The sequence below is a fragment of the Varanus komodoensis genome, unplaced genomic scaffold, assembly GCF_004798865.1.
Source record: "Varanus komodoensis strain SLA01 unplaced genomic scaffold, ASM479886v1 scaffold32, whole genome shotgun sequence".
NCBI classification, from domain to species: Eukaryota; Metazoa; Chordata; class Lepidosauria; order Squamata; family Varanidae; genus Varanus; species Varanus komodoensis.
In genome coordinates, this window is record NW_025335798.1 from 3184233 (window position 1) to 3204120 (window position 19888).

Genomic DNA, 19888 nt, shown 5'->3' on the forward strand with positions numbered 1-19888 from the left:
ATTGACTGCAGGCTAAACATGAGTCAGCAGTGTGATGCAGTGGTCAAGAGGGGGAATGCCACCCTTGGTTGCATAGCCAGAAGTGTGGCTTCTAGATCAAGAGAGGTATTACTACCACTCTACATGATGCCGGTGCACTCACAATTGGAGTATTGTGTTCAGCTTTGGGCCCCTCATTACAGAAAGGATATAGCCAGGTTAGAGTCAGTGCAGCGTAGGGCCACAAGGTTGGTGGCTGGTTTGCAGGGGATGGGGTATGAGGCGAGACTGAGGGAACTGGGTCTCTTCAGCCTGGAGAAGAGGAGAGTCAGAGGGGATATGTTGGCGACATACAGGTATGTGAGGGGATGTCACATGAAGATGGGTAGAGACCTGTTCTCCCCTGCAGAGGAAGGCAGGATGTGCTCCAATGGAGCAAAGCTCAGGGAGCCAAGGTTCCGTTTGGATGCCAGGAAGCACTTCCTGACAGTCAGGACCCCGAGGGTGTGGAATGGGCTTCCATGAGAGGTCGTTGAGGCCCCATCGGTGCGGGTGTTCAAAGATAGGCTGGACATGCACATGGTGGGCATGTCGTGAGCGGAGCCAGCTGGAGCTGGAGGTCAGATTAGATGGCCCGGGAAACCCCTTCTGACTTGCTCGGTTTCTATGTTTCTATATTTTCGGAGACAAGCTGATTTCCTAGGTTTGTAAAGAGAAGGACCCATTTAGAGATGCCTATATCAAAACAGCACTTCAAATGAGATGGCATATATGACAAGTCCTTCAGATGAGGCTTGACTTCCACTGCAAATGAACTTTGAAATGTTGCTGATCATCTTGCATGGATGCTGAAAAAGCACAGCATCCAGAACACATTACTTGCAGAAGTGCACAAAACTTAGGTATCCAAGCTACCACAGTTCTCCAATAAATCACATATGATCCACAAAACCTATAAAATTAAGAGCTTATGCGCATATTCCATTTTTAGACGTATGCTTACATGTTCTTAAGTGCAGGTGCAAAACAGAAATGTAAAAATATGTGTACTAAGGATGATACACACACTGAATATTGACTGTGTGCTTCACTAAATGAACATGCCAGCAGGGTCAGGTTTGCAGCTTTGTAATGTGTGAAATGACTTTTTCTTTTCCAGGGGTTGGGAGCCAGAAAGATAATTTTTATCTAAGATCTTTGAAATGACTGCAGCTGAGAAAAATATGGCTGTAGTGGCCTGCTTCTATATGAGAATCAGAGTCAATTTATCACTGGTTTGAGAAAAAGAACATGAAATGCTATCTATGATCTCATATAATGGCAGAACAAGTAGGATAAAATATCTATGAAATAAATAAGCATCAAATGTAAAACAAAGGTTATCTATAATTTACTTGCTAGTTTTACAGGACTCATTCCTCCAGGAGAGTTATCCCTACTAAAGATAATGGTGGTGAATGACTGCCATGAAAATGTATTATTGTATAGTGAGATTCCTGTTTCTTAACTTGCCATGGAATTGTCTGGTATTTGAACCCAAACAAGCCACACTGGCACAGGCAGATTCTTCTTGCTGCTTCCTGCAAATACTAGGTTCCAACATGATTGTCTATGAACAAACAATGCCACCATTCCTTATTCCTCCATCTACATGCATACACAAACTTGCAAGTGTATATGGGTCAAGGCTGGATGCAGGAAGAAACACTCCATTTGAAAGTGGGAGAAGCTGTTCAACAATCACTAAAGTCAAAGAATACTAGCTTTTATTATAATGCCCCCCACCACCACCAAAAAAAGAAAAAAATCAGTTAGTTTATCAGCTCCTAAATACAGGACGCAGTGTACTATTTCTAACTTTAGGGAGGCAATTTTATACATGTACAGTCAAAAAAAGTCATTGCTGGCTTGTAGGATGCTGGAAGTTGTAGTTCTTTTTTCTGTCTAAATCCTAAGACAGCAGAAGATGTAAATGGAGAGAAGCTGAAGTCTGCTAAATGTGGAAGGAGGCACTATGGAAATAGCAATGCAGAGGTTTGGAAAGATGCATGCCAAAGGCAAACTTGGGTCTAGGGGGAAATGGTGACTGCACAGGAGAATAAACAGATTCAGAGAGCAAAGGAAAAGAATCAAAGTTGATGCGGTTATAATTACCTTGTTTCAGAGAGAGGGGAACAAAAAGGATCTCAAATCTTGGTTGGTCACAGATACTTGAGAAAATAAAAGTAGGCTATCATCAGATCTCCCAGCTTTGGGTTACAATTCACAATGTGGCAAAAGCCTCAAGCCGCTGGGGTGCTCTTGAGTGCTCAGTTGTACAGAAACAGCCAAATCCACAAATGTGAAGTGTGCCCAAATGAAAAGGAAGAACATGATCCAACCCTAATCAAGGGAAGTTACAGGCTTCAGAACAAAGAGCATAAGAACTCCATGGCTATAAGGCTAGACTCACGGACAGGGAAAAAATGGGGGAACAAGTAGGAAATGAAAGAAAAACTGGCTCCTTGAAAGTTGGTTACCTTGAACATTTCTATGGGAGATCATGGAGTGGAGGTATAGGTTTTTAACGGTATTGCAAAGAGTCCTCAAGTATAAAAGTCCCTTGATCTGTTTTAGGGATGGAAATGTTTAAGGATTGCTCCAAGGCTCTGGATTGGCCAATTTACAGGTATCCTTGCTGGTTAGCTGATTTGCCAATCAGTAGGCATTTACATCTGCAATGCCATGACAGCAACTCTCTTTAATTTAATCAGTGGAGGAGATGCACAGACAATTAGATTCTAACCTCTTTGCAACTACCCAGGGCTTTCTTCATGTTCCTGGCAGCCTCCCTGCCTCTGGTTCTGCTGCCTTTTCTAGAACAAAATGGATTAGCCAAGGGGCCAGAGTGATGCCAGTAACATATAGAAATGACACGGAGTGCAAATGTACAGAGAGCTACCAGGCTGATCTCTGCTGTAACAGGCTGTAGCCGCAGATGCACAACCAGTCTCTTTGTTGGCACTGAAGTGAAAGCACCACAGCTGAATACACAACACAGTCTTCAGGTGGGTGCAGGTGCTTACAGCACCAGAGGACAAGATGGGCAGAAAGGATACCACTGCAGTTAAATTACACCAGGATGTGAGAACACTCACGAAATGTATCAGCAAGTCATGAGCAACACGGCGGCCACACACAGCCTACCCTTGATTGTACAGCTGTCCACACAGCAAATGCAGCCAAATTCTACACTGTGAACTGGGGGCACCACTCACATATGTGTAAAAAGATGTTCAGGTGCATCTCATCAGATCGTTGTTCCTCAGCAGCTGCTTTCAAGAGCGTTGGCTGAGCATAGATGTTTCAACTGGGAGTCTGGGAAGCCAAAGGGAAATCTACCTTTTAATTTGATGCCACTCCATTCCAACTTTCTTGCCTCCAATCTCCTAACCATCTAGATCATATTCAAGTTTGTAAATATGAAACATCTGACAGACTTTGTGTTGCCCTGTCCCTCCCAAAAACACACAGGTGGATGCCATGACACTGAGGTAGGACTCAAGGTCTTCAGAAAAGTTGTGGTCACCTTCTAGAGCCAGGAGATGATGTCTAATAGGGCACGAAGGAGCCTATATGAAATGGCAGGTTGCTGGGACACACAAGAGGCTTCTGTTCCTTCTTGAAAGACCAGGCAGCTTGTCTGAGGGGTACAAGTACCCCTTCTATACAAGTAATGCCCTACAATACTCTTCCTGTCCAAAACACATTCAGGTGAGTCAGTATCCTTCGGCAAGCAAGCAAAGGAGACATGCTTTCAGCCCCCAGAGAAGTTCTGACGGAGTGGAAGGCCAAATTGTCTCCAGTGGTAGCTTGGTCAGCCACAACACGCTTTGATATGGAGGTGTTAGGCTGACTATTACAGCACTCACCCCTTGATCATATTTACATCTGCACGTCACAGCAGTAAAAGTATATAAATGTTACAGATACACATGCATGTAGGTCTGTCTCCCTCTAAATAAATATCTGCAAGCTGTAAATAAATTATGCATTGTACACATGCATGCACATGCGCGCACACGCACTGACTTGTCTTGTCTGAGTAATTCCACGAGGGTGGTAAGGAGAAGTTCCATCAATGGAGCGGCTCCTCGACCAAGATGTATACTGCACATGAAGGGAGAGAAGAACCCACAAATGGTTCAGTCTCCTGCCACTGTGACATCTAGCAAGGAAAGCGCAAGACACATGGGCCTGATATGCTGAGTTGCAAACAGATGCTGCTTAGTAGTGGAGGGAATCTTCCTTTTCAGCATTTCTTCCCATACCCATAAAGAAAACACTGTATCACACCTTCTCAAGAAGGTGGATGTTGCTGAATGGAAGTAGAAAGGTGGAATCGCAGAAAAGTAGGGTAACAGGCGTCACTGCTGGCATTCTGATTCACATACTGGCAAAGAGTCCAGATCCAGTTCTGGCATTACTGAAGCCGTCTCTGCTAGATTTGCACACTTGGAGAATATGTTTCCCTGAGGCCAGATTTATGCAGCATGTGCCTCCACCAGCTTGGAACCAACTTGCTGCTCCAAGCTTCCCTCAATGATATTCTTGTTCCAGAGATCCAAACCTTAGCATGACATTAATATAAGTGACACAAGCAACATCGTCACAACCGAGAATTGAGAGCTGTGACTAGCTGGAGGCAGAGAACCTGGTACAATCTGGCACTTCATGTTGCATGGTCTCTTTGTCCATGGCTGTGGTCACTCACATCTCCTTGAGCAGGGATAGACAATCTGGTGTCCCAGAAATATCCTGGGATTGATTTAGCTATGTTCAGCGCCAATTTTGGAAGAAATGTGGGATAGCAATTAAGCCCTCAATCCTATGTATTTTTAGCCAGAAACAAACCCACAATTCCCAGTATTCCTAGCCAGCATGCTTTGAATTGTTGCAACTAAATAAATTAATAAATAAACTCCCATACACCACAGCCAGCAATGATAAGTGGTTGAGGATTACGGGAGTTGTAGTCCAAATCATCTGGAATGCAGCAGGTTACTTAATTCTGCCATAAAGCATTTTACCCAAGGCAGAACTTGGAATGCACTTCCCCTCCATCCAGATTTAATGAATCCTTCATACATTTGGGATTTGGATCCAAACTGAACTCTTTTGGCCAAGTTGCAAAAAAGTTTGCAGGTGGCAACAGGAGTGGATGTGGAGAGAGACAGAGCTGGCATAATCAGGGACAAGATGACAAGAAGAGGGAGCTGGTAGAAACGTATGTGTGCTCTCTCTCAACTACGGGAAGCTCTATTCAAGCCCGCCCCCCGCCCCGATTTCTGAGCCTGCCTGATTGAGGTTTAAAAGCAACCAAAAACACAGCTTACTCCCATACCACAGAGCATACCCAAAGCTCTGCTCCTAGATGAGGAAGCTAATGTGGCCTTGATGCCGCACACTAATGCTGCACACTATGGCTTCAACTATAGTCAGGACCCTCTGCTTTCTTGCAAGGCCCTCCTTGATTGTGAGATGCCCTGCCTCATCTCAGGAAGGTCAGTTGCTGCCTACTGGAAGGACATAAAACAGACGTATGTACAGACCAGTGATCTGACTTTTTTCTTTTGTTAAGACACACGCACGCACACACATGCACACGCAAGCACGCAAGCAAACCCAGATTAAGCCAATGTACCTTTGCCTGTGTGCCCTGGTATCAAGAGAAAAGATGGGGAATTAAGAGTTCATCTCCTGCCCATGCATTAGAGAGAACATTTAAGAGCAATAGCTTAAGGACTAGATTCTATCCACAGGATGCCTTGGAAAGAAAGGTAATGAGGCAGAGCTCTTCCTGGCTAGCAGTAGCAGCTGGGGCATGGCCAGAAGGCCTCAAACACTAAATGATGTAATAGCCACTGCCCCGACTCATGACTTGGCCAGCCCACACATCCTCCACCCTGCAAGGCATACAAGCAGAGCACCCCATTCAGATGCACATGCCTGTGACTCACGCCGTATTTCAAGAATGGATCCCATAGAAAGGAACCCAGGTTTGGCAGCAGCACACCCCAGGCCCACGGCCAATGAGGGCCTTGCTGCTCCTGCCACGGGGGTTTATTCTCAAGCCTGTGGTCTGGCCTCTATTTCAGGGGCTGCTGTGCCCAGTCTGGTTTCAGCAACATGCAGCCCAGCTGACTCACAAGCCAGGGTAAACGGACTGCGGTTGCTCCACTGAGCCAGCTCCCGCCTCACCTGATTATGCCTAAATCAATAAATAAATACAGTGGCTCACCCTCTGACAGACGCCTGAATGGCAAACAGATGGGGCAGAAGAGGCATAAACGCATGCCATGTGGGAGCAGGAATACATACTCAGCCCCCTGCGGAGCTGTAGCTGGGGCAACCCTGCCCTCAGCCACTGGGCCTTGCATGAAACTGTGCATTGACGAGGATCACCTCTCTCCTTGGCTTCGCACTCATGAGCTCACTAGTACTTTTCTGTGCTGACATGCTTTTCATCACGATTCTCTCTCTGTATCTGGGAACAGCTGTATGAACTTCCATTTGTGGAAAGGGTGCAAAGCAGGACTCTGTGCACTTTGTGCTTCAATAAGTAAAATCAGAAAAATCCATGCTGAGAAAGGCTGCAATCTGCAGCTTGTCTTAATGATGCAAATTAAACCTATGCTAGTCAGGGAAGGCAATTAGCTAGGCAACCTTATACCTTGACTGCTAGGAACCCAATGTAACTTAATTCTCCCTTCTGAGCTTGCAACAGGCGTTGCCCCACACTTCCAAGCTAGGCTGAGTGGCAGAGCACACCCTTTGCATGCGGAAGGTCCCTGATTCAGCCCCCAACATCACTGCATATAGCTGAAGAAAACTCCTCTCTGAAACCCTGGATTGCTGCTTTCGATCATTTAGCAGACTCACACAACTTGATACCCCACATTCAAGGCTTAAGTCTGGATCAAGTGTGGGTTGTCATTAGGTAGTGGGTTGTTGTTGAAACATGGGCAGCCATGTTGTCTGAACCCAGCAGTGCTAACATATCAAGGTTTCTTAACTATAAACAATCCACAGTTCACAACCTAACAGAAATCATGGATTCTCTTCTTAGGTTGCTCTTAGTTAACATAGCATGCTTGGTTAGCACAGCTGAGTTTAGACAACATAAGGCACATTTCAACAACCACCCATGGTTCAGCAAGAAACCATACTCAATCCTTGGGTGTGGGTTATTGTGTTGTTTGAACCCAGTCAATGTGGACAGTGGAGAACCAGATGGGCCAATAATCTCATTCAATATAAGACAGCCTCCTATAGTCCTAATCAACTGTTCTCATAACCATGAGATCTAAACAGTTACTTAAAAGAAAAGAAAATGATCATCAACCTTGCATCCAATAGCAGGAACTGTGTTTGGGTGGAAACATGACTACGGACACCCTCGCGCCAGTTCAAAAGTGGAGAAACAGCATCTGGGACTGCTCTCCTGGACTGGTCTGTTTCGCACTGCTGGCAGGAACGAAGGGTGTCCCATGTTTAAATACTGCCTCACACAAAACCTCCCTATGTCTAGGATTAGCATTTGAAGTACAAAGAGACCTGTCATGTGGGGACTGCTCAAATATATAATCCCTCATATGCAGTCTGAAGTGGTACAGTCCAGGAAGAACAGTACCACACACCATTTCTGCATGTTTGAATTGGCTCTAAAGCACTAATATGAAGAAGAAAGAATCTTTGGAAAGCAAGCTGGTCCCTCTTTTCCAGCTTCCACCAAAACCTGCTATAATGGCCTCAGGAATCACTGGCAAAGGTGGAATCAAGGTTGGATAAAAGGTCTGGAACTTACTTGAGGCAAGACCACAGTAGTAAGGAATCTGTTTACAACCTGGAGCAGCCTGGCAAAGAACACAAGATCAACAAGTTTAACTTTCTCAAATAAGTTAGCTCAGGATGACCTTACAATGAAACCAGCCCTTTAAAATCTGAGGATGAGCGATTTCCTCCTAACAGCTTAGAAGAGTCTCCTTGAAAGGGCTCTGGGAGATCACCAGCTTTGCATTACTAAAAATAAGACAGTTATTAAGCTGGCAGAAGAGGGCCAGATACTCACTGATAACTACCAGGTATGCTTCTCTTTTATCCTACACAATCTCAGTCAAACTGGAAATCAAGTATCATGGCATCATAACAATATGGAGTAACTGCCAACCCACCAAAGGCTTTAATGGATCACACCTGACCATTACAATCTTTACAAGTGGTAGACTGTGTATCCTGCATGCCTGCAAGAAGTTTAGGGTTGGCATTTCCCTCCAGTTTTCGTTTCACAGCAATAGTGTGAGTGGGTTAGGCTGCGACTGGCTCCAACGTGAGCTTCATATAGCTGAGCACAAATCAGAACCTGCCTCTAATTCTCTAGCCCTCTCATCAACACTTCTGTATGACAAGCCATCTCAGAACAGAGGAGTTCAAGTCCTATGGGTCCTATGGAAGCCACAAAGGTGATTTCCTATCCATGATTGCTGATGGTCCTTTAAAAAAAGAGGAGTATCATAATTCAAAAGGTGGCCCCTTCCCTCTCCTTCACCCTCAACTCAGCCAAGTGATGCAGGAGGGGGCCAAGAGAAAGTCTACAGCCTTTTTTACTTGCCCGCTGCTGCAGGTGGTGCACCCCTCAGCTCTGGAAATGGCCGTGTTTTCCCAGAAAACCCCGCTTCCCTGCTTCTCCAAGCAGCAAACCACAGACACCTTTTGCTAAAGAAAAACATTCCCCTAAAGGAAGGAGGCAGGAGGAACAGGAGCTTCCTCTCCCTCCCGCTCTGCAAAGGGAGCTGGCAGCAGGCTGAGGGCAACTGCCACGGCCATCTGTAACGCATGAGGAGGATCACTCAGTGCTGCCAGCCAGACAATAGCTGCTTCTCTAAGGGGAGTATTTTTAGCCCCAATAAAAATGAAGGGCCAGGGAGCTGAGCAAAGGAATAGGCAGGTGTTGGCTGAGGCAATGCTGAGCTCAGGACCTTACCAATTCAAGAACGAGAGCGTTCTCCCAGAATTTTCAGCTCATGCAACTTCAGCTGATGTGAGGCTACCGTGGATTAAAAGGGGGGATTGTCTCATCCTCTTGTCCCAAGCATACTTCCCACCAAGAAAGGTTTGGGTGCCTGCCAGAGCAACCCCATCCTACAGTAGCACGCTCACAGCACAAAACCCTCCACAGGCTTCTGTCCAGCCATCCAATTTAGAACTGCTTTACATAGCTACACTATAGATGATTGTTTGTTACATTTTTCTACCATCCAATAGCCTAAGTTCTCTGAGCAGTATTATACTGATGGCTTTTATATTCTATTAACTGTCATGGAGTCCACCAAATTGCAATTGCGATTTGGTGAGGGTACCAAGAATATATTATGAGCTTTCTTCTTCATACCCTCTGTCCTAAGGCCAGGTCCCAGAGTTTGCTGGGAGTAATAATATGACCAGATTGCCTGGTATACCTGGGTTCTTGTTGTTATGTGCCATTAAGTTGGCTGCAACATACAGTCGCCCTATGAATGAAAGCCTGCCAAAATGAACTACCCGTGACAGCCCTGCTCTTCCAAATTCAAGACTTCATTCATGAGACTTCCCTAATACAGTCAATTCATCTCATATTTGGTATACCTTTTTTTAAAAAAACCATGTAATAAGTTCTTTCACCCTTAATCTCTGGCCTCTTCATCATGCAGGGCAAGGGAAAGGCAACACTATACCACAACTGGACACTTCAGATTGGCTTGCTCAGTCCTGGTTTTCTGGTCTCCATCTAATTTTCAAGACACCCATGGTCAAGGTCCTCTGAACCCTAATGCCGCAGAGGGAGCCCTTCCTCCCAGACAGCCTGCCCAGCTGTGCTAACAGCAGCTTTGACCCAGCACTTACTGACGTCAGTGGGTGGGTGCTCTCGCGCAGATGTCCATGCTCTCTGTCCCATTGCCTGCTCAGCCTGCCCAGCTACTACAGTGACGGACACGTTGTGGAGCCGCCTGTTTGTTTATCTTCCTCTGCAGCATTGCTTATTTTGATGGCACATCCTTCTGGTCCAGCCCAGGTTGACCCGTGAACCCTCTGCGTCCTGTTTGCTGGAGCTAACCGTGCAGGGATGGACTGAGGTGCAGCACACAACTCAGGACCATGATACATAAAAATATTCCAGGGAAATTTCTCAGGGGACAGACTATATTTGAATCAACTCTGTCTAGGTGACTAGCAGATGAGCAGCCAAACCAAATCATCTCTGAATCAAGGTTCAGGCTTTCCCTGCAGCTCAAGAAGTTACAGGCACACTCGTTCTTCATGGTCCAGACTGGCTGATGAGCAGGCTGCAGTACACAATGCCCAGGAAAAAGCTTTCTGTGGAGTAACACAGTGAAGTGGAAAGTGAAATATGCTGGGTATTGCCTAACTTTGCTCCACTAAGAAGTTCTCCCATTGCCCCATTATTTTTTTAAGTCCCAAACAGTATATGCAAGACTAAGCCTAAAATGCTCTCTTTTCTCTTTTGGACTCTCACTAAGGATGTGGAGAGAACTGATAACCCCTACTTCTGTTAATTTCTCAAACCAAACAATACACATTTCATGCACACACATTCCCCTTCCACAGATAAACCGTCCTTCCGAGCTCTTAGATTCTTCTTACCATTTTTCTATAGTTCCCCCTTTTAATTTATCAGCGCATGAGGGCTTCACAATCTTAGTATTGCCTATTCATCCAGCACTGAAGTATTAATCCCGTTTTTCTCAAGTTAGGTTTCCAGCCACTTGTGCCCATTCTGCACAGTAAGTAGTCCTTCTTTTGGAAGTGTTTGGAGCAACTATGACAAAAGTTTAGCTAAGCTCAAAAGCTTAGCTCAGAAGTATGGTTTCTTAACAGAGAGGTCTGCAACCTTTTCAGTGGTGGTCCTGCACCTCCAGAACCCATTTCCATCTACGCTTTGTAAGACCTGCTCTTTGCAGGTCTTCAGAAAGGCTTTCATGATCTTTTCCCATTTTTATTTGTATATTTTATTTTAATAGTGGTTTATAGCAAATTTATTTTGCCTGTTTATATACTTTTTGTTTGGTTTATATCCTGTATGCTGTCTTGAGAGGGCTTTGTCTTTAAAAAGCAGCTTTAAAATAATTTTAAATAAATAAACCTTATCCTTTGTACCAGAAAATAGGAAGCTGCCTCATAGCAAGACAGATCATTGGTCTATCTTACTCCAGACTAATAATGTTCAGACAACATACTAGCCCACAGTCATGGGTAAAATATATATGGCTTGAGTGTGGATTGTAACTGAACTATGGGTGTCATTGAAATGTAGGTTATTGTGTTGTCTGAACCCAGCTATTCTAACAATCCATGGTTTAAGTGGGAAATCATCAGGATGGCAGTTGGTGACGAGCGGGGTCCCACAGGGCTCTGTCCTGAGACCAATCCTGTTCAATCTTTTCATCAATGTCCTGAAAGAGGGGGTGACAAGTCTGCTGATCAAATTCACAGATGATACTAGAATTGGGCGGGGGGGACACAACTGAGGAGCAAGTACTACAGATCCAAAAGGATCTGAACAGACCATGGAAGTGGGTGGGGGACAACAGGATGGCATTCAATGCAGATAAATGCAAAGTCTTGCACTTGGGGGTTGGAAAGGGTATCATAACTACAGGTTAGGGGACAAGTCGCTGGAGAGCAACACTTGTGAAAAGAATCTCTGGGTGCAGGTCGACTGCAGGCTAAACATGAGGCAGCAGTGTGACGCAGTGGTCAAGAGGGCGAACGCCACCCTTGGATGCATAGCCAGAAGTATGGCTTCTAGATTGAGAGAGGTATTTCTGCCACTCTGTATGACTCTGCTGCACCTGCAGCTGGAATATTGTGTTCAATTCTGGGCCCCTCATTACAAGAGAGATATAGCAAGGTTGGAATTGGTGCAGCAAAGTGCCACAAGGATGGTGGCTGGTTTGCAGAGTAAGCCATAGGAGGAAAGATTGAGGGAACTGGGTCTTTTCAGCCTTGAGGAGACACAGAGAGGACTTGTTAGCGACATACAGGTATGTCATGGGGTGTCCTCCAGAGGTGGGTCATGACCTTTTTCCCCCTGTGGATGAGGGCAGGATGCATTCCCATGGAGCAAAGCTCAGGGAACCAAGCTTCAAGGTGGATGTCAAGAAGTACTTCCTGATGGTCAGGACTCCTAGGGTGTGGAATGGGCTTCCACAGAAGGTGGTTGAAGCCCCATTGGTGAGGATGTTTAAGGATAGGCTAGGCATGCACATGGTAGAGATGTCATGAGCAGAGGCGGCTGGAGCCAGGGGTCAGCCTAGATGGCCTGGGAGGAGCCTTCTGACTCACTCTGTGTTTCTATGTTTAAGTGCAAACAACCCATCTCTGGAACTCCCTCCCTAGAGAAATTCACCTGGTGCCATCTGTATTTTTTTTTCAGCAGCAGGCAAAGAAATGCCTTTCAAAAAAATAATACTTAGCCCTTATGAATGCTGGTGGCTTTTTAATATTTTTATTGTTGTTGTATTGATGCTTTATTCTTTTAACTGTTTTAATAGGCCTTAATATCTTGTTACTTGTAAACCATCTAGGAAGGCCTTTGACAGTTATAGGTGGCATATAAATATGTGAATGAATGAATGAATGAATGAATGAAGGGAACCCATAGTTTGTTATCATATTGTGAACTGTGGGTTATTCACTATGGTCTGTTATCTCAGCTGGGTTCAGACAACACAATAAACCATGTTTCAGCAACAACATTTAACCCATTCAATCCTTGACTATGGGTTGAATCTGAACCCGGTTACTGACAATGGCTCTCTGGGGTTTTAGATAATTAGTCAGTCCCTTAAGATGAAAGGCTGACCTTCGGTGGGCGGGTGGGTATGTAATCTACCACTGAGCTAGAGCTACTGAGCTACTAGAAGCAGGTTAATAGGGAGAGTCTACAGCTCAGAGACAGAGCACATGTTTTGCTTACAGAAGGTCCAGGGTCAGTCTTTGGAATCTTCAGGCAGAATTTTTTTGTTTAATTCTGCCTGGAAACCTGGAGAGCTGCTCCCAGTCAGTGTCGAAACTGCTGGCCTAAATGGACCAAGTGTCTCGGCTGGTATATGCAGCTTGCTATGTAACCAACTAAAATTATTTGTTCACAAGGCCTTCCAGGTAGCGTAGCTGTCATTTACACTCAAGATGAACTGACACAATTTGGAATCCACCAAACTGAATGCTACTCACCACATGGGCAGCAAAACCTAGACCTCTGTGGGATCATGCCATACATGGTTGGTGCTCTACCATTCACAGATTGTACAGGCTTGTCCTGAAAGCAGTACTATGGCACATCTCTGGAAACAATTATAGCTGAAATGTACATGCTTCTGTCATTTAATGTATGGCTGATAAACATACAGCCAGTGTAGAAAAACATGGAATACTGTCCAGTCTTTCCCAATTGGCTTCTTTGCAGAAAGCTGAAGTCCATATTTCTCACCCCTTGCATATCACAGAGTATGGCTGATAAGTGTCCTTTCTGAAGTCACTCCTCAAAAGATCTGTGTCAGCTTTTACTTTCTCCCCAGTCACTTTTGTCCTGGGTCATCGTATTTCCCTATGGAATTAGAGGCACTTATACCTGCAGTTTACATGATATTGCAATTGACTGACCCTCTTTCATCTTGCCTTAAACAAGTCAGAGGGTGAGCTAACTTTGTGGGCTGTGATCCCAGAGCAGCAAATTATGTAAACTAGTGCTCAAGACAGTTCTTCCAAGCCAATCCCCAAGTCCAGTTTGCACATAGCTTCCTGACAGTTAGGACCCCAAGGATATGGAATGGGCTTCCACGGGAGGTGGTTGAAGCTCCATTGGTGAGGATGTTCAAGGATAGGCTGGATATGTCCATGATAGGCATGCCATGAGAGGAGCTGGCTGGAGCAGAGGGTCAGACTAGAATGGCCTGGGAGGCCCCTTCTGACTCGCTCTGTTTCTATGATTCTGTGTTTTCTGACACAGAGATTAACCTAGACCCATTTGAACAACTCAGTTGTTTGAGCCCTGAACCATGCCAACATATCCGATGGGAGGAGAGGGGGAGAGAGAGAGAAGCCCAACCTTGCATCTCTTTGAAGCACATGCTAACAGACTGCACCATAGCCCTCTACTCTTTGGCCTGTAGGGAATAAGAAACTTTCAGTCACAGCACGTGGCATTGGAAAGAGAGCATGAAATCATTGTAGCCAGTAAGGGTAGGAGCGTGGGAAAATTCCACAAACCACTTCCTATGCAGTGAATTACAAGATTGTACATTGTTAAGGGCAGTGAAGCTCTGGGGGCTTTAATACAAAATTAGCAGGCTCCTGCACCACAGTCCCAGCAGATAGGTGGGCCTATTGCTTGTGCACAATCTCCACTCACATCAGCACCCTTGGCTCCAGAGCAGGGATGAAAAGAGAGGCCCTACTCCAAGAGAATGAGTGGAGAGCCACTAACATCAGCACCTTCATGGCTGGGTGTCTGCAGCTAATCACAGACGCCCCAAATGCCCACAACCCTCATGGACAAAAGCAGCATGAAAGCAGCACCACTGAAGAGCCACACATCCTGTACACCGCTAAATGCATAGCACTCTAAATATGCACACATTAAGATGGGCTTTGTTTGCTGGTTTTTTAAATCAAAAAGACAAGAGCCACACAGAGATTTGTGGTGGTGTGGGGAGGTTACAATTACTACAAGGAAGCAAAATGCCAAGAGCCGGAAAAGCAGAGCTGCCAAAGGGTTCATGCCCCATAAAAGCAGTATGAAGCATTAAGTGTTCTCAGTTCTGGATGCTGCAGTTTTAACATCTGCTTTGATCATGAACAGCAGTAAAGCTGGTAAGGATGTTGGAAAATCTGCTCATACAGAAGTACCTGGAAGCTTCAATAGCACTAACAGGTAGGAGAAAAACTACTTTGCTAACATGTTATACAGATACCCTAACTTAGTACAAAATCGAACTGCTTTGCTGCCAGCTACTACTTCACACTAAAGAACTCTGGAATCATAGTCTACTTCAGTGCCATGATTCTAATAGTAATCCTTATCTCCCCTTAACAGAACTCCAGTTGCTAGGATTTCCTGGAGAGAGAATAACTAGCCGTTTTACATCTGTGTGGGATGGATGTGCCCTCAATGAGTTCTCATGTAGACTCCATGCTAATCCAAGCTCGATGACACAATCATACTCCATGCTAACTGAAGCTTCGGCTAACACAATACAATGAAGGTTCATTTTCTTGAGACCCTTCACAGCACAACTGTACAACAGCTAAGAAAGACAGTATTACCCAATCCTATGGTAAAGTAATCACACCTGCCTTAACATAACCAACCCCCCCCTTATGGCCCAATCACAACTATGCTCATCAGCATAAAAGCTGCAGTTTATGATGACTTTTCGAGTAACTGAGTAGGAAGAAAGAAGAACCAACAGGAGGTGGGGCAGTGGTCAAATGGAACAAGCAAAGAACTGGAGAAATGGATACAATTTATAGCCCATTATACTTTGAGGCCCTTCTATATACCGATTAGAATCTACAACTACCTGTGACTTTACAGTTTTCCAGTTTAACTGGGAAAGCCCTTCCCCAATACAGAAAAACTGAATGGAAGCAGGAAAGTTGTCCTACCTCAGCCTCAAATGTCTGCTGGAAAGTTTCTTCCTTGAAAGGTTCTGTCTTAAGACGTTCTGCAACAGAAGCACCAAGGAGAGTAGAATGAGTTAGGTTCCAATGTGGCCAAGCGTGCAAGTTCTCTGCCCCAGTTTCTTGTTCCAACCCTATCATAGCATAGCTTCCTCCTTGGCAAGATGAGTCAAGCAGTCCTGTTCCCCTCCAAGAACACATGCATGTTTAGCCAACACCTGAGTTGAGCCCACAGGAAATTAGACCTAAAGTCTCCCGTAGTGGACCTTGGGCCAATTAACAAACATCTTTGAAATATTAGTCATTCCATCAAAATGTAAGATCCAGCATGCATGGTCCAATGCATACAGAGCTGAACTCAACAAGCTCAACCCCCTGTTCAGATAAAAATTCTATGAACAGCCTAAAAATCTCACTCTCCAACCTCCAGCTTGTAGGGATAATCTATCTCCCAGGGTAATAGTGAAGAGAAATGAGGTAAGAACGTATAAAGGGACCATGTTACATAAAACATTACTTTTAAACATCCAAGGAGAGAGCAGTTTACTCATAGCTACTGAGAAGCTGCACTGAAAAGTCAGTGGTCTGTATAAGCCCAGCGTCAGGTTCACTAGGAGGGCAATAAGGTTATGGCTTCTCCACCCCAGTGATCCTGAACAAGATTTCTGTGAGGGGAGTAAATTTAAAACCTCTCCACCACCTTTATGACAGGGGTCTTCAACCTTTTTGGAACCATGAGTACATTTGGAAAGTTGAGAAACTGCTATAGACACATCCACAAAATACTTATTCAATGGATCACCACTACTTGTGGTATTTATGGATCACAGGTTGTATCTTATTCAGCAAAATCTTTTGTTCCACGTCTACTAGACACTGCAACATCTCTTTATTAACGGACGGTATAACTCAGGGAATTGTTGGCAGTCCAATACAACTGATGCTTCTTCCAAAAATGTTTTGGCAATGCCCAATAGTTGCTCCTTTTGAGGTCTTTTTGGGAATATATTATTGTATAAATAAATTTTGTATTGGAACAGTCCTCAGTATTCACCAATATACACTTTTAAAAAATGAATTACCTGCTTCAAGGAAATTAACAAACAGTGAGTATATATGGATCATCTCCACTCTTTTGACAGCTACAAGACTGATATTACAATTATGAACACTGACCTCCTACAAAGTAATTGATCAAGGACCTCCTAGTACTTTCAGTATTTGAACGGGTGGCATTTAGATACCTCCTTCAAACAAGTATTTATTTGGATAATTGGTCCACTTTTCTCGAAGCATACATACAATTGCCAGAAAGCAGTATGCATTTCAGACAAATCCATGTGGTGTGCTTTTAAAAAATGGGAACCTTTCTAACGTAAAAAAGAATTGGCTACCTAGGTGTGCCATGACGGGATGCATTCATGAGTGCAGTGCAAGGAACCTGCAGGTGCCACACTGGGAACCACTGCATGGTGATGCCAAGCCAGATTGATACAGTTGGATCACTGCGATGAAGGTGAGGTAACAGCCAACCCTCCCACTCACACACCAGGGATCTCAGTGTGTTCTCTGCCTTCTGTTGCCCATACATGATATAAGTCATGGATGACAATTGCAACACTTCCTTTTTCCCAGCTCCCTACTGTGCAAACAATACATATACTTGATCCTCAGTGGCCTGGGAACTCCCCATCTGGTTTTTTTTTAACTGATATAAAATAGGGGTTGACAAATCTTGTATATACAAGTCTAATCACTGTAATACATCTAGCTATGGAAAACATGTCTGGCTAGATTAGTATGCATAGGTGTGCATCTATAGGGAGAAAGGAGATCCAGCCTTTTGATCTCAAGGGCTAAGATGCAGACCTCACTGTCTGTTCCACCCATCCCTCACAACTGACCAAAAAAAAGAAAAAAAGCAAAAAAGTGGAATCTCAGACCGCTTTTCCCTGACCCAGGGCAAGTTTCAAGCAGATAGCTTGGTGCTTCAGTGAGGCATTTGACCAGGACGGTGTAACCATGGGATGTGTATTGGCCACAGGGAGTCTTCCTCAGGCCCTGAGCTTTCACAGGAGCTTCACATTTTCTCCCTTAAAACAAATGGAAGCCATGGAAGATTGCAGGGCTACATTCCACAGTTGCTGGACATTTCTGGGCTGTAGAATTAACCAATGGGAATGGTGTTGGCATCTCAGCAGAAAGTGCACTGCACTGTACAGGAAGCCCTGGGCCACCACCCAGCCAAAATCAAGCAGGGCTCTTAAAACCCTTCAATAAATGATTACATGGCATGGTTGTGTAGCAACAATCCAGGGCAATAGCAGTCCCTTCTACTCTCCTCCCTTCCAGAGAGTGAAAGAAGATTCACCAGCATAGCCCAATCCTTCTCTGGCCAGCTTGGATCCTTCCATTCTCTGGGATGTAACAGCCAGGAATGCCATCTACATCTTGCAAGCAGCTTAAGCAGCTGGACTGGGAGTTTGGCTTCAGCTTTGTAGTGATGGGGGGGGGGCGGGGGGGAGGAAACGGAGTCCTCATTTACTCCAAGAGCTCACTGAGCTTCCGCATGCAAAAAAGAACAACCTGACTCCATTCAAGCTCCTTTAAAAGCTGGCACTGACCCCAGACTCCTGGGCTGCAGCCAGGCACTCAAAGGAAAGAGCCCTTTGGCTAGACCCCAAGCACTCAGTGACTGGTCAAAGGCCAGCTCTTTTCATCCCCAAGGATATTGACCCCAGACTTCTGGTTACTACTCCAGAGCAGCTGCCCATGAAACCTGGATCAGGCTGGCTGGTGGCCAGAGGCTGCATGTCTGAGGCCAGCCTTAAGGCAGGTAAGGAGGAGAGGAGAGGAGGGCAGATAGCATATCACCTCGACTGAGAGTAGCCCCATCCTCCTGGTAATCTTCAATCTCAGCATCCTTCCGGAGCAGCAGGGATGCCAGTTCCTGCACCTGATACTGCAGTGCCAAGCTCATCGCCATCAGGGGCCGCACAAGGTGGCAGGACACCTGTCACAGGGCACAGAACAGAGGACAAGGGTCAAGCAGCATCAGCAACAATGGCAGAGGGCTTGGCTCTTAGAACTGAGCTCATGGGTGCAGTGCCAACTAAATCATACCCTGCCTTGTCAACTGCGTCACACCTGCCTTGAGGGTACTGCAAGATCTTGGCAAAGGCAGGCTGCAGGCAAGAAGAAGCATTTCTGTCACCCCATGTGCCACTGCTCTTCTTGGGACCCTGCCAGGAGCAACGCTAGTCAGCAGAGCATAGTAGGAACTATCTGCCTTTCCTCTGTCTGCCAGCAGAGGGCTCCACAACAAGCTTAGCTGCATGGTCTTTTTAAACATAAAAATTATGAAACTGCAGGTTTTCTCTGCAAGAGAGAAAAGCACAATCCAGACCCAGTCTCTTCAGACCTAGAAAAGGTTGCACAGGAACAAGTAATGCACATAGGCCTGACATTCAGATGAACAGTCATCTGAGCTGGATGGTGTAAATTGGGGTCATGCAACAGCAGGGAGTTGGGTCTGATGGCCTTCTTGACCCCTTCCAGCCCTTCCAAATCTCTGATTCTGTGATTCTACACAGCAGCTCAAGGAAAGCAAGAGGCAAAGATCAAATACAAAAAGAATCCTAACGCTCAAATCATGACAGCACTAAGGACCGGTCCTCTCTATGCAACCCATGGTTTCCCACCACCATGAACTAAGGGTGCTAGCAAGGTATCTCAGCTCCTTCCCTCAAGCAGAGCAAACAAACTTAGCTGGTGGCTACACTCACACACTGCCCACATTATAGACCAGCCTTCCTCAGCTTTCTGCTCTCCATTTGTGCAGTGCTGCAACTATCATCTCCAGAAAGGGGCCATGCTGTAGCTCAACACATATGAAGGGCACCAGGTTGGGGACGGCTGACCCAGACTCTAAGGAAGTGGTGTTGCAGAGAAGCTACTGGATTCAGATGTGGAAAAGTAATGGTTTCATTGGGCATCCTTGGACAGATCACTCAGCCTTTTTCCCTAAGCACAATTGCAGACAGAGGGGGGAGGGTTTTTGTGGAGATTTCAGCATGTGGAAGGAGTGGGTGCACCTCTCTCCCTGCAGCTCCCATCTCTGAGAAAACCATGGCTTTTAAAATTAGGATGAACGCTACAATTGCAGGAGGGAAGGGCAGAGAAGACAAGT

At 45.3% G+C, this 19888-nt stretch overlaps 1 protein-coding gene across 4 annotated transcripts in view; it reads right to left on the bottom strand.

The window, feature by feature from the left end:
- The window catches only part of NHEJ1 (non-homologous end joining factor 1), a 109556-nt gene that overhangs the window by 79541 nt on the left and 10127 nt on the right, over window positions 1-19888 (bottom strand). For 2 of the 4 annotated variants that reach the window (XR_006415519.1, XM_044438380.1), the window contains exons 4-5: window positions 18574-18712; window positions 15685-15743 (exon numbers count right to left, since the gene is read on the bottom strand). Coding sequence is in view for 2 of the 4 variants with exons in the window: in XM_044438380.1 (XP_044294315.1) it covers window positions 15685-15743; window positions 18574-18712 (198 nt within the window). In the remaining 2 variants the exon portion in view is untranslated. Of the gene's footprint in view, window positions 1-7825; window positions 7875-15684; window positions 15744-18573; window positions 18713-19888 lie in introns of all 4 variants that reach the window. The other 2 variants (XR_006415520.1, XM_044438382.1) reach the window with 2 other exon arrangements.